At 38.4% G+C, this 14,748-nt stretch overlaps 2 protein-coding genes across 2 annotated transcripts; both read right to left on the bottom strand.

The window, feature by feature from the left end:
- Positions 1–2,905: 2,905 nt before the first annotated feature.
- On the bottom strand, positions 2,906–4,013 carry LOC115739664 (transcription factor MYB3-like). The gene is made up of 3 exons (XM_048274554.1): positions 3,739–4,013; positions 3,471–3,600; positions 2,906–3,350 (listed from the first exon to the last, which is right to left on the bottom strand). The coding sequence occupies exons 1-3, from the start codon at positions 3,863–3,865 to the stop codon at positions 3,014–3,016; spliced, it is 594 nt and encodes a 197-aa protein (XP_048130511.1). The 5' UTR covers positions 3,866–4,013; the 3' UTR covers positions 2,906–3,013.
- Positions 4,014–12,548: 8,535 nt separating this feature from the next.
- Positions 12,549–13,544, bottom strand: LOC115740041 (transcription factor MYB114-like). The gene is made up of 3 exons (XM_030673440.2): positions 13,322–13,544; positions 13,100–13,229; positions 12,549–13,006 (listed from the first exon to the last, which is right to left on the bottom strand). Exons 1-3 carry the CDS (start codon positions 13,440–13,442, stop codon positions 12,661–12,663), a joined length of 597 nt encoding a protein of 198 aa, XP_030529300.1. The 5' UTR covers positions 13,443–13,544; the 3' UTR covers positions 12,549–12,660.
- Between the last annotated feature and the right edge of the window lie 1,204 nt (positions 13,545–14,748).

The following is a 14,748-nucleotide window of genomic DNA, read 5'->3' as shown; positions in this document are numbered from 1 at the left end:
GTTGTACTGGGCCACATGATTTTGGTATTGATGTTATTCATGTTAGCTGGCCTCTCACTTTTGGTTTCTTGTTTGATGTGGAGGGAAATGCCATCATTCCTACTTTTTTCTTTTTGTATAGCTTTATCACCTTATGGGACTTTAAGGCCAGACACTGAATCGACATTGTGACATACATTTTTACTTTTTACTGCAGTAGTTTCAATTACAAGGGAAAAGGAGAGGCAAAAGGTTCTTACTTCCATCCTGTGAAACTTGCTCTGGAGATGGTTTCATAGCAGTCTAGTGATCCATTTCACAGCTTTTAACTGACCAGGTAGAGATTAGCAATCTTCAGCAAAAGCTGGGAGATTGTTCCTTCAGGAATATGTGAGGTTGGAGTGAAGAGCATCATGAGCTTTGCATGATTGATGGTTCCGCATGCTTTATGTGAGATCATTGCCAACTCATTTATACATTTTTTGGCTCGACTAGGTCGACAGAAGTATGGTTTTATTGTGCTTAATTACTCCGACGTCTTCTTCATGTGTATTCAAAATGTTCGTCATCCTAGGCCCAAGGGTCTTTTTGGCGGCTTCGACACACGTGAGCAATCAAATGCGTGTGTTTCGCCTCGAGCATCGTGTTCAATGTGAACAAGGGGCCAGTGAAATGAAGTTAACAGCATGATTCAATAAAGTCAATGTGAATCAATATCGATTTAATCATGAAATGGTTTAGAGTTCAATCGAAGCCTATTTCACCTTGAAATATTTCTCATAGCTTAGTTGCGTGGGGTTAGTCCGATGCAACAACCTCTTGGTCATGCCTTGAGCATTTGCTGTCATTATTGAAGTTGGATGGGTGTATTAAATTTTGATAGAGACCCTTTTGTCCACCTATACTTCGCTTTCGCGTTCCCAAGCAAACAGGGAATTAGAATCTGAATTGCCTTTTCCTCCAATGAACGTGCTCAATAATAAGAGGTGTTTGGTCAAGATTGAACCTACTTGTATGTATCCCATCGATTGTTGTTCCTCTAAGCGCTTTTTCTTCTTTCCTTTTCTTTTATATTTGGTAAGTATCTCTCAAATGTTTAGATATGTATAAAAACATTGCATCTCGATTATAACGACCTAGCCACGTCGCCGCTGCCGATCGAGATTGCCATCATGAGACACCGCTCTTCTTCTTCTTCTTCTTCTTCTTCTTCTTTTCTCTCTCTCTCTCTCTCTCTCTCTCTCTCTCTCTCTCTCTCTCTCTGAGATGACCAAGCCAAATGCAGCTCGCTTTGTCGAAGCAGAGCAAGATTTGGCTCCGCCACTCTTTAGATGAGCGAGATCTAGCTCGCTCTTTGACGGTGCTTGCTTCGAGCTAGCCTCAATAGGCCTTCCTTGAAGACAGAAGACAAAAGACAATAAAGTCACTGGGTCGATTGTGGTCGATCTTGGCTCCCTCGTGAGAACATAAAAGCTAGGTCACAGGAGAAAGCATAGAAGCTAAGGGCGCGCATGGCAACACTTCTGCTTCTGAAACACCGTCAGAAGCGGAAGTTGATTTTTCAACTTCTCCATCAAAAGTTGATTTCTAATAAAAAAAGACGTTCGATAAAATTTCTACTTCTGAAATTTCTACTTTTAATCAAATACCGGCGGCGACCGGCGAGCGGGCATTGGTCGGCAGAGTCGAAGAAGTGATTTTTGAAGCTAAGAAGTAAAATTTTTTTACTTCTCAAAGTTGGCCAAAAATCCAACCAGAAGTAGGAATCTCTTTTAGAAGTAGAAATTCCTACTAGAAGTCAATATTTTTACCAAACGGATTTCGGTTTCAGAAGCACTTTTGAAGTGTCTTTACCAAACGGATTTCGGTTTCAGAAGCACTTCCAAAACAGAAATTCTGCTTCTGAAGTGTTATCATGCGCGCCCTAAGTGTTTGCTTCAACAATCAATAGCGTATGGTGTACCTTAAGCGGGTGGTTTCTATGCTTCACACGATGCAAAGACGATGTCGTTTCACTCTAATGCTTTTGTAACCACCATGTGAGAATTGAATCGGTACTTTCCTATGAGGCATGAAAAAAAATTTGGTCAAGAATTGACATCCAACCTAAAGTTGGAGTTATTTTGTGAGACAACAAAGAAAGTTCGGATCAGAATTGAGGCTTATTCCAGAAATTGGTGCTTTTTAAGAGAATTGGGACGACGGCCTGATACTTCCGTACTTGGAATTGACAGATCCAACACCATTTCTCTGCTGTTTTATTCGACGGGTAGTTCTCGGAGTGACATAATGAGAAGTGACAATTACGTACTTCGGTAAGTATACAGATAAACTAAACGAAGTTTACAAAGTTAATTAACCACACAGCACGTTTAATCTCCAAGTGGTTCTATCTAATCTATTGCAGGCGAATCCATAGATAATTATGAGGGGGCACCTTTTGCAAAGGTCTCTTTTCACACAACATGATTAACACAACCCTTTTAGTCAAATATAAGACTCCCGCCTCATCGCATTAATTATCCTCCACCAAATTTCCACAGCATTGCAATGCGGACAGGTCCTTTCTTGCTTTACAAAACGCATTTCCTTTTGCTATATTACCTTTGCACTTTTCTTTTCACGAGGATCTGAGCAACCCAATGACAGCTACAAGCCAAAACTGTAGTGCTTTCGGACAACATGGTCCATCTTTTCCATTTTATTCTTGTTTGCCAAAATGTACCTATGATTTCCCAATTGCCCTCCTGCTTTCTCCGACTATGGTGAAAGAAGTTCTTCAACTTTGGCAAAGCAATAGATGATCTAAATAATACCCAGAAAATAACAGGAAAGAGCAAAACCTGAGGCATGCCAAGCAGAGTGGTTTGCATTTTTTAGTAGCTATCTTAGCTTGAAGTTTCACCCACGCAGGCAAATGAAAATTTTTAACTAGCAGATGACAGAGTTCACTACCTCTTCTCCGGAATCATGCACACAAGCTGGAGAACACAACATGACATGCAACTTTTTTCTTTTTTATATCTTTGAGCTCTCACGATTTCTCATCACAAATGCCTTTATCCGACTCGAGAAATCTGCTGACCCACTCCAGATTCAAGGTACTCTCGTTAGAGAAGTCGAAGAACTCATCCACGTCGAAATCGACGCTCGAAGTCTTCGACTCTTCGCCTCCGTTGGACGAACTCTCCTCTCTCACTTCCCCGCACACCCTTTCTGTCTCCCTCCTTCTCTCAGCTTCCTCGCCTTCTCTTTTAGGGGCTTCGCTTTGCTTCTCCTTCTGCTTCATTTTCTTGCTCAAATGAGAGTTCCAGTAGTTCTTTATCTCATTATCCGTTCGACCGGGTAATCTTCCGGCAATCAAAGACCACCTGAATGTTTTTCAACCCAGAAAAGGTAAGAAGAAACCAGACCACCCATGCTAGGCAAAATTGTGGAACAAAAATGAAGTATTTATCAAGAAAAGCAAGTAACATATGCTGAAAGTGAACCTGTTCCCTAGCAGTTTGTGAAGCCTTAGGATCAAGTCCTCCTCTTGGTCACTGATGTTGCCTCTCTTGATGTTGGGTCTCAGATAATTCAACCATCTCAACCTGCAGCTCTTCCCGCATCTGCTGAGACCTGGAAAACGGGAAAAAAAGAAGCCAACCCTATTTTTTTCAAAGATGTGCACAGAATATAATAAACTTCAAAATGTTCTTTTTATTTCCTCAAAGCCAACTGAAAAAAACACTGATAAAAGTTATCAAGAAAGATCACCGGCTTTAGCTGCAATTGTCTTCCACCTTTTTGCACCATGAACTGCAATAACCTCAGCAAGCTTTCCATCTTCTTCAGGTGTCCATGCTCCTTTACTATATTCCTTTGCAGCTGATGATTTCTCCATTAGAGAGAGAGAGAGAGAGAGTGTTCAAAGGCCTTGGAGAAAGAATGGGTTTTCCGAATTGCCGCTTGAGGACGATCTCTCTATATCTAACAAGGTTTTGTGTTATTGGGTCCCTGTGTCGCCTACCCTTCTTGGTGGAAGAGAAAAATAATCAAGTGCCACATGTATATATACGGCATATAGAACACATCATATTGATACTGCAACAAAGAAAAGTTTTAACATTTATGATTGAGCAATCAAGAGTGCTATAAAGTTTGAACCCTACTGCTACTGCCAGTCCGCCACCACCAAATACATGCTAATCCAAAGGCTGCTAAAAGGAAAAGAAACTATTTTCAGTCGCTGAGTGCGGGTGCCATGCTTTTTCATTACATGCCAAAAAGAAGAAATATAGATTTTAAACTAAGATACAGACCATTTCATAGACGATCGACCAAAATCAACATAGTGCGAAATCTACAAAACCTGCAAGAAAAGTGGTGGATTTTAGTGAAACTCAGTGTAAGTTCCACCGATTCTGATTGGTTTGATCAAGTGGGACAAGTGTAAATAATATTTACTCGGAAAGCAATTGGTCATGTAAAGAGAGCAAAAAGAAAAGAAGAAAATGACAAAGGCATAACGGAGGGGCAAAAAGTATAGACATCACATGGGAAAAAGTCATCACCTTCGAGGTTTGCCTTTGTGAGAGTCCATGAATTTACATAGAGGTCAATGTTTGGGGCCATGAATATTTTCCTTTTGTATGTATCAATATTTAGGGCTCGAAATCTCATGCGAAAAGGGGTTATAACAAAGGGCATGCACACATATAATATCTCTGTAATATATGTAAAAGATTCTGCTGGCAACACTGCAACAGCTTTGAATAATTTTAAGAGCTTTTCAGAGCCCCCCCGAAAGACTACTAACGATTAAAAATATTTTCCACCTAGTGAAAGGCATGAAGAATTTTCTATCATTGGCGGAAAGATTTCCTTCCTTGTTCAGCGACCCCTTGGAGGCATCTGGCACGTCTATATGGCAATAGCCTCGGACCCCGAGACCCTCTTCTAGATTAGTACATTTACTATATTTAAATTAAATAACTAGATAAAATATGGACCGTCTATTTTGCTTAAATTAAGAGACAAAGTTGTAATTATCAGCTTCCTATTATTATACTAAAGCCTCGCTGTCAGTGACAGCGGCTCATTGGTCTATGGACCCTTATGCGAATAATTTCGTTGTGGAGCGTCATTTGCCTTTGATTTTTGGGGATTAAATTACTGGGTAGAAGCCGTTGATTAGAAAGTGGCAGCAAAACCAGAGACTTTGTCTATAATAAATGAAGCGTTAGGTGAAACACAGGGAAAGTAATACTGTTCGACCGAGGAAAGCAAAGACAAATTAACTTACGGAATCGCCCATGTAGTTGTTCCAAGATTATATCTCCTTTGGGGTGGTGCTTAGTCTAATAAAAGAATTGGAGGAATCACCTAATCAATTTTTTAATGACACGAATACTTCCAAAGTGTTTGTTCATAGACACTGTCAAGCAAGAGAATCAATTCGATCGCGAATGCAGCGTATCAAACGAAATTGTTATTACGAAATGGAAACTCGAGATGGGTCTTGCTTCGTCGCACTTAAGGAAAAAAAAACCCTAGTGAGAAATAGCATACTTATTACTTAGTCAAGACTGCGCTTGACAGAAATCGATTAGGGTTGAATTTAAAAAGAGACCGTGAGAAACGGGCGGAGCAAAGTGGCAGTCCCTAGCACTGATGTGTCGAAAATTGAAATAGCGAAAGACGAAAGAGAGAAAGACGAGGTTGTATGGCTGATTGATCTCGCACATGATTTGATGTGATCAGTACTAATTCGAATATTTTAATGATGCGTGGGAGACTTGAAACATATAATATTTCTAGATTTACTTTGCGTGGGGGACTTCAAACGTATAATAATCGTCGATTTATTTCGCTTTCGCCTAAATTAATGTAGACGTGTCTATACGTGATATTCTCCCCAAAGTGACGGTCAAATTGTCTCTCTTTCCCCCATTTTCAGCGCCAGAGCTAAGACAACATTTTCAGTTTTCACACATTATTTCGGGTTTACATTTTTTTTGCTTTTGGAAAATTATTCTGTATATCGACATCAATGCTGTTGAGTTCAAACCCATACAGAAAGATGCGGGCACGACAGTTTGTGGAAATTTAAGTTTTTCGCCCCTAGTACCCGAAAAGAATTTACTTGAAAAAATAAAAATATTTGTAATCGTCACCGTAGTGTTAGGTCGTATATATACATGTATATACATAGAGGACGTGTCTTATCGCTGGAAAGTGCTACGATTTCTCCAATTTTGTGTCTTTCTTTTGTATGCACATGTGTATAAGCTAAGCATGAATGACAAAATATGGTGATAATTACCAAAAAAGTCTTAAAATTTTGTACATATATTAATTTAACTTGATCTTTTTAATTTAATTAATTTAGCCTTTTGACGATTTACCAATAAAGTCCTTTCGGCTAATTTTTACAAGAAATCATTGTTGTGTACGTTGACCGTCCTACATCGCACCGTCGACCCTAACGTGACCATTTTGTTTTCCATATTTTTTTTTCTTTCCCATTTTTTATTTTTTTTTCTTATTTCCCTCCGTCGGTCTGCGACCTCAGCTGGGCGCGGCCCTTGCCAAGATTTGGGCGAGGGTCGCGACATACGTGCTATGGAAGGCAAAATCTAGGCGAGGGTCGCATCGTCTACACTCACCGGCCTATAGTAAAAAAGAAAGGACTAACGAACACAAAATATTTGAAAAAAAATTATCCATCTCAGCATCTCGATCATGCCATGTAGGACGTTCGACGTTTACGTCGGTGATTGCAAGCCAAAATCGGGCAGAAAAATTATATCGATAAAAATCGTTAAAAGATTTCGGATTAAATTTACTGTTGTACAATAAGTCTAAGTTTTATTGAAGTCCGGTCCCTACCTTGACTTTCTTAAGGAGATTTCTGGAAGTATATTATAGAGTTGAAAAGCAAACCTCCGTTTGAGCACAAATGATTCTCCCTATTTTTTTTTTTTTAAATCTTTGTGAAATAGCTACAAAGCACATTCCCTTTCTTTGTGAAAATTATGAGTCAAAAGGGTTCATATCGTATTGAAAATAGATATAATTTGCATACAGTAATTTTTTTGGTGTAAGAACCATAAACATACTGAATAATACTTGGTAGGTTAATTAATTTCCAAATAGAGGGAATTAATGAAGCATGACTCACGTGTAAGGGGGACACTTTTTCGTCAAAGTCTTTTGACAAGATTGTGGGACAAACCCGAACTCCAACAGAAGTAGTCAATGTCTGAACAGTACACATCTACGGTGAATCTTCTTGACACGCGTACGTATATTTCGACTTCATTGCAAAACAAGAAGTTGGGACCTTTTCATTGCTAACTCCAACATCCAGTCTGCGATGTACACGTGTAAGCTCCATATGCAAAGAGGCTCGATATTGAATTTTACCCGATTGATGATGGAAACTTGAACTTAGAACCTCTAAAGATGTAGTGGGCTGTACCATGTTTCGCCATGAGTATCACAGCTTGAAATGTGCAGCAGATCTTAAACAAAATCGTATTAGCATTGAGAACCTCCACGGAAAGGTGAAGATATTCTTGCTTCTGCAACAAGTGGATCTTACTTTTAGCAACACCCCCAATTTGGTACCTGCAATTCGAGCCTTTTTTCACGTTGTATTGGTGTTTCGTGTGGGGGCAAACATTATTCTGAATTGCAGAACCCTTTGATGGGTTCAGCTTCTAGTTAGGTGGAAAGCATTTAAATATGAGAGAGAGCATTCTTATAAAGACATTTATATCGAGAAACGAGACATGTTTCGATGAAAAGAGTCCTCGTGACTACAGGTGCTCCTGCAAATGTTCGGATATCGGATCCTCAAAGATCAATAACCGTTGGATCCCGAAAGAGCAAATCTCGCTCGTCCATTGGAAGACCTTGAAGTACCTGTGAGATATGACCTTTTGTGCGGGAGGTATGAAAAAGTGGATCACATTAAGACTGCACATGGTAACTATTCTATTCCGAAAAACCGATTCCGATTAAAATGACTTTTTCTGATTCTATTCTTGGATGAGTTTTAGAGAATCAGAACGCGTTTGATAACTACCCAAAATTTCTGTTCCTGGTATAAAAATGCGTTTGATAACCGCATAAAATTTCTATTTCGAAAAACTGTTTCTCTTCCTAATTTTTGTCATTTAAGTTAATTAACTATGTGGTTACTTTGTAAAATTTCATCCTCATTTGAAAACTAATTTCCAATGCACACTAAAATAATTTAAAATACATTATTTTTTTTAGCATGTCATAAATGAAATACAATTTTAATACATGAAGTTTGAAATTCGATTGAAGCATGGGACAATTCCCATATTAAAAACTCATTTTTTTTCTTTAAATGTTGCGCTATCTAAAATATATACAAACATAGCAGCCGAATAACCAAATTATCCACCGACAAAAGAAAAAAAATCAAATTATCCTCCTTAATACGAAGTACAAGTCCTTCACTATCATTTTGCAGCTTCCGTCCCAAATCCAAGTGAGTGTTTAGCTCCAGCTCCACGTGCAGATGGTCATATTTGTGACGCACGGCTATGAGTATATATGTTATCATCCGCATGTTGAATGCCCTCATATTCTGCGACAATTTTTGTAGAGGAGCAAAATCTATGAAATCTAGGAAATTTAGGTTCAAATTTATGAAAATGAGGTCAAACTAGTCTAATCTAAGCTTCTTCTATTTTTAGGATTTTGTAAATTTTTTGTGATTTTTTTAAAAAATTCAAATTTTTTTCGAATATTTTTTTTTATTAGGTTGAGGAAAAAGTGACAAGAGAATTGAAAGAGAAAAGTGAGAGATGTGAGACTTCATTATGTTTTGTGATTCTCAAAAGTGATTCTTTTTTCTAGAACCAACTTTTTTTTGTCTTAGATTTTGCTCTAAAACTGATTCTGATTATCTAAAACCGAGTCCGGGAACAAAATCAAAATCAGAATCATTTACGTTACCAAACAGGGTTCTCGTCTTTTTTTATTCCAAGAAACAAAATCAGAGAACCAAAATGGTTCTCATACAGGCCTTAAGACGCTTTTAGGATGGTGGATCGGTCCCTCGAGAGACCATCGAAGCTTACCATCGAAGCTAACCAGAATTACAAGGTAAGTTTTCTTGAAGTCAGGGCAATTGACTAATCCTCTCCTTTCTTGCATTTTTTTTTTAATTTTGAAAAACTATAGATTTATTTTAACTAGGGCTGACTTCATGCATGGTTAGATAACATGTCAGCATCACGTGTTCACCAAGGAAGTGATTTTACTAGAAAAGTGCCTAAATTTGGCTAAAGTGTATTGATTGCAAACAAATGAAAACTCAGGAGATCAATCATCTGAAATCGAAGCCCATTGTTCAAATTATAAACCCCGTGAAGATCTACAAACATGTGGCTCCCACTGGATACCGTCTCAATTTACAAACCCCATTGTCTAGCCCCGACAAAGATAATTATATGGCGATTGACTAATGAATTATACGGAGTTACATCGTAATAATGAAAAATAAAGCTAAAAAGCATTTAAACTAGTACGAAATAAAATAAAGTACTTAGCACTGAGACCAACTTTTGCACGCGCTCTCTCTCTCTCTCCCATGATTATATTTTGTCTCATTTTTAATCTCCGTACTTGTTGAGTTGCATGACTTTGTTCACATTGTGTTTCTGCACCCAATTTGTGGTTGTAATTCAGTGATGTGATTGGCACATGAGAAGTCCTCAGGGGCAAAAGTGGGAAACAATTATGCTCGTTGACTTTGGTATTCTTTGAAATCAAAACATAGGCAAAACACAAAACGATTGTGTCTGTGCTTTGTGTACGTGTTGGTATCTACAAGATATGCTTTGCTACCTCCGCTTCTTTCCAGTTATTTCTGCATGCATCCTAACAATTTCGTCGTTCATCAGCTTTCCCCACCCCCCCTCATTGTACAAAAAGGGTTCAAATATTGACACTTGTACATATCCCAATTTTAATAAATGCGTTACTTCCGATTTACATTTATACTCATCGAGGGGTAATTGAAAAATGAGATTATCTAGAAATACACATCAAATGCTAATATCATTGAATATCCGGTAGCATATCTATATTTAAGAAACCTGCTTGCGATTGTTTCGAAGAAATGAAATAAACGATACAATAGAGTAGGTGATGTTAGCACAGAGAGTTTTTAGAGGAAAAAAAACATTATTCCTCAATTTTCTGTATATTTTCTTCTATATCGATTACAATGACATATATATATGAGGAAGGAAAGACTCCTAAAATGGCATAACTTCTAATTTAGCTGATTACAACTCATATACGTATTTCAGAGCCCATTCCCACAATTTATAGCTCGGTCCCACTAGTGAAACATGTTGTTGTTGATACCTTTTTCTCGATTCCTTCTTCTCCTTCTTTCATAACCCATGCTCGAAGAATGAAGAGACAAGAGGGCTAAAACGATTCCAGATTTCGCCCGGAACATAGAACCTACCCGTCAGAACCGATTTCTCATTTCTTAGAATCCGAAACGTACCATGCATACCTTGGAACGTGAAACCTACCATGCGTACCCTAAAACTTGGAACGTATCCTGTCACAAGTGCCAGAGTTGGTTTTACAATCTACTCGGGTTCCACATGTATTCTTATTGGAACGGTAACAATGAATTGTCACCCCTAATAACCACCATTGGCTGCTACAATCTATTGATTATAACCCACATTTAGACATACGAAGAATATGAAACATTAACATAGTAAAAATCTCAGTTATGGACATCATCGAAAATGAAAGCTCGGACTAGTGGTTACAGATTACATACTCATCATCAAACACCATGAAATACCATAGGATCGCGTAAAAACATAAAACAAGAAAAACACAAATCCTTGTTTTATGTTTCACGTTCTAGGTTCCACCTCTTGGAATATATCCATTGGAATCGGTTCCTCAATTTTTAGAAATCGGAACCTCCCCGCATACATTGGAATCTGGAACCTACCATGTTTCCACATGTTCGGTTCTCCAGTTCCGGATTCTACCCTAGAATTATACTCACCCTTAAAGAGGGCCCTATGAAAAATGTGGTCAGAACTCCATAATAGAGTCCGATTATAGCAACCGAATTTATTATCTTCATACATAAGGACACTAGATTACCTAGTAGAAAAATTTCAAAATCATTGAAAACCTCCCTTTTTTTTTTGTTTTTTCTTTCCATTTCTAGATTATAACATGATTATTTTTTTAGCTTGCCATATATAAAGATAGAAAGATATAACTAAGAAACGGCATCTCTTATGTCAATGGCATCATAGGGAAATTACGTGAAGGAATTTATGATATTGATGGAATATTACGACATGGGGTTTCCTAGTATAATGGTCTTTGAGTGACTGTGAGAGTAACAAAATATTGTGGGCCACCCATAACTATGTTTAATTTTATATTTTTGTAACCCAAAATAGGCTGTTAATCTTATAGTGGATTAAGGATAGTCACATAATCATTTCTCTCTTGTGTAATAGAGCCACTTTCAAGTTCCTTATGAAATGAGACACGGAATAAATCCAATACGAGGAACTTTTGGGAGTTAGGATGGAGATTTCGAACTCATATTGGTTATGATTTAAGAACAGGAATTTAACTCAATGAGATCCAAACTTCCATTGTTCATCAATAGCTCAGTGGTATAAAGGTCGGCGGTGATGCCCCCAAACTCTTACGGGGGCTCAAAGATATTCACATGGTTTTCTAGCACCGGCAAATCAAGAGACCGGTGGTGGCCCTCCTTCCTTAAGTCTAAACACTTTTCTAACTATTATCAACTATTTTTTTCTTTTAATGGGGAAACTGTACACATGAATTAACAAAAAAAAATTAATTGTCCCGCATTCCTAAACCTATGAAGAGTCTGACATTTAATGAGTATCTAGCCCCTTCATGCATTCTTGCACATGTCGTTCCACTTAGCTTGGGCGAAATAAGTTCTGTATAAAAACTGATTAAAAAGAAGATAATATCTCGATGTTGATGTTAAATTTTGCGCAAATGTAATGCTTTTTCCTAGTACTCCTGCGTGCAATAGCTTGTTGAGGAGTTCTACTGTTGCTGCATGTTTTAATTTCTGGGATTTTGGGCAACGAATTCTGACAGCATCAAGAATGAAAAAAGATAGAGAGAGAGAAGATCGATTGGACGCCTCTCGTCGGCTGAGCTGAATCGATACGCGAAAAGAAAGTCTTGAATCTTCTGCACATTATCATGCAGACAAAACTCCTTTTTGCACTTTTATCATCATCTCTCTCTCTCCTTCTCTCTTTTTATCTCTATGCCTGATTGCATGTGATATCAAAACGTCTCGCGCCCGGAAAATCGTTTGTTCTCTTCTCTTTGCCTTTATTAGAATGCCCCTTATCAATATTTGCAAAATTCTCTCTCTCTCTCTCTCTCTCTCTCTCTCTCTTTTTTATTTCTCGGCCTGATTTGTAACAAGAGACAGAGGTGAAACGTGCAGAAAATAGTTGGAAAAGGAATGAGAAAGTGGCACTGTTTGCTGATCAAGGGAGTACCAGATTAAACATTACAGATCAACAATTTTGATCCGCGATCAACTCCAAACAACAGTGGATCAAGTGTATGGACATAAACAGTTATTGTGTATTGAATTCATAAGGAGTTGTGTGGATTCATGAGCATGATCCTTTCAAAACCATTGTCGTCCTCCGACAGAAGAAACTCGCTTGGCCAGCCGAGATTTAGAGGGGTTCTCATGGAGAAATCGAAGAGATCATCAGCATCGAAGCTGGTGATAGCTTCTAAGCGGTCTTCACTGCTCTCTGATGATTTCTTCTCTTCTAATCCTCTTGCTTGTTCAATCTCATCCTTTTCGCTCGACGCTTGGCTAATCTGTTTCTCCTTTTGGTTATTAACTTTCTTGCTCAAATGAGAATTCCAATAGTTCTTGATCTCGTTATCTGTCCGACCCGGCAATCTCCCTGCAATCAAAGACCACCTATACATCCAAGAAAAAAAGAATTTATGATATCATTGACAAGTTTTGTTGTTATTTTTTTTTTTTATTCGTAAGGAAAAAGAAAATCGAAACCTATTTCCGAGGAGCTTGTGAAGCCTAAGTATCAAGTCCTCTTCTTGGTCTGAAATGTTGCCTCTCTTTATGTTGGGCCTCAGATAATTCATCCATCTTAGCCTGCAACTCTTGCCACTCCTATTCAAGCCTGAAGAAGATGGCAAGGCAAGCTTTTCTCAATATCATGTTGACAGAGAGAGAGAGAGAGAGAGAGAGAGAGAGAGAGAGAGAGAGAGTTACCAGCTTTAGCTGCAATGGCCTTCCATCTTCTAGCTCCGGTTACTGCAATGACCTCGGCTAATTTTCTGTCTTCCTCCGCAGTCCATGCTTCCTTGTTGATCTTCTTAGTCCTACCCTCCATTTCCAAGAGAGAGAGAGAGAGAGAGAGGGTCAAAAGCCTGAGTAATATCCCAGTGATGAAGTGAGATTTGGCTATGTTGGAATTCCTCTATTATAAAGAGGCGGTTTTTAATGGGCTCTATGATTGAGCAATGAAGGCACGTTATGAAAGGCTGCTCTATAAAGAAGCATTTTCCTAGTCTTTAGTGCCCGCCTCGGGACATACTTTTTCTAATTTCTACACCCATATATTCTTTTCTTTTTCAATTGACTAACAGCTATATTACTAGAAGAGTATTAATATAAAAGTTACTAGCCCGATAGTCTGACAAGATTGTTGGTTATTTCAAACCAAACAATCTCCCAATCAATAACTACTTTATGCAAAATATACGGTGATGATGTGTGGATTTACGATTGAGATTATATCATTTCTGACAATACTACCAGAAAAGCATTTTCCTTTTCAATATACTCAAGACCTTGAAATGACTCACTTGTGTTTTCAAAAAGCGAGTCATTTCGTAATTATAAATCAGTTTATTCGTTTTCCTCCCACAACCCCAGTTACAATAAATTCTTCCACATCATATATATATATATATATATATATATATATATATATATATATATATATATATTTAAGAAAATTAAGGATGTTGATCTCGTTTTTTTCTGCCGGGTATTATCTACACATTAGTCACTCTCCCTCTTGATGCCAACATACGTTGTCTTGCCCGTGAATCTGAGTCACTCGAACTTTCATGGAAATGATTTGCAATTCAAGCGATCATTGCTTAAGGAAAGATCGGGGGAGGACGGCCTTCTGATGGCCTCATTGGCCATCGGTGAAGGCAACTTCGCTTGTGGCCAACAAGGCCCTAGCAACACCCGTGGTCGCACCTCGAGATGGTATGGGTGAGGCGCGGGCGATCGCAAGTGAGGCCAAATCGTCCAAATCTGGAAAAGGCCAACCTCGATGATTGTAGGCTAAGGTAGCCATGGCCTTGCTAGCCACGGGCTAATGACTGCCTTTGCCAAGAACCGAGGAGGCCATGGCAATGTTGCCCTCGCCCAGTGGCTGGCCAGCTCCAATGACCCTTGCTGGTCACAACAAGTGAAGGATGGAAAAGAAAAGAAAAATAAATAAATTCATAAAAATAATAATAAATTTTTAAAAAAACTTGTCCACATCGGTGACGACCATGCTATGTAGGATTGCCGGCGTCCATGTCGGTAATCTCTGGCCAAAATTGATCGGATTGACTGAATTGATATAAAATACAAAATGTTGAAAACTCAATTGACAAAAAAGAGGTTCAAGACTT

Source organism: Rhodamnia argentea, chromosome 2 (assembly GCF_020921035.1).
Source record: "Rhodamnia argentea isolate NSW1041297 chromosome 2, ASM2092103v1, whole genome shotgun sequence".
NCBI lineage: Eukaryota > Viridiplantae > Streptophyta > Magnoliopsida > Myrtales > Myrtaceae > Rhodamnia > Rhodamnia argentea.
The sequence above is the reverse complement of the archived record's forward strand: the minus strand, read 5'-3'. Positions and strand labels throughout refer to the sequence as shown.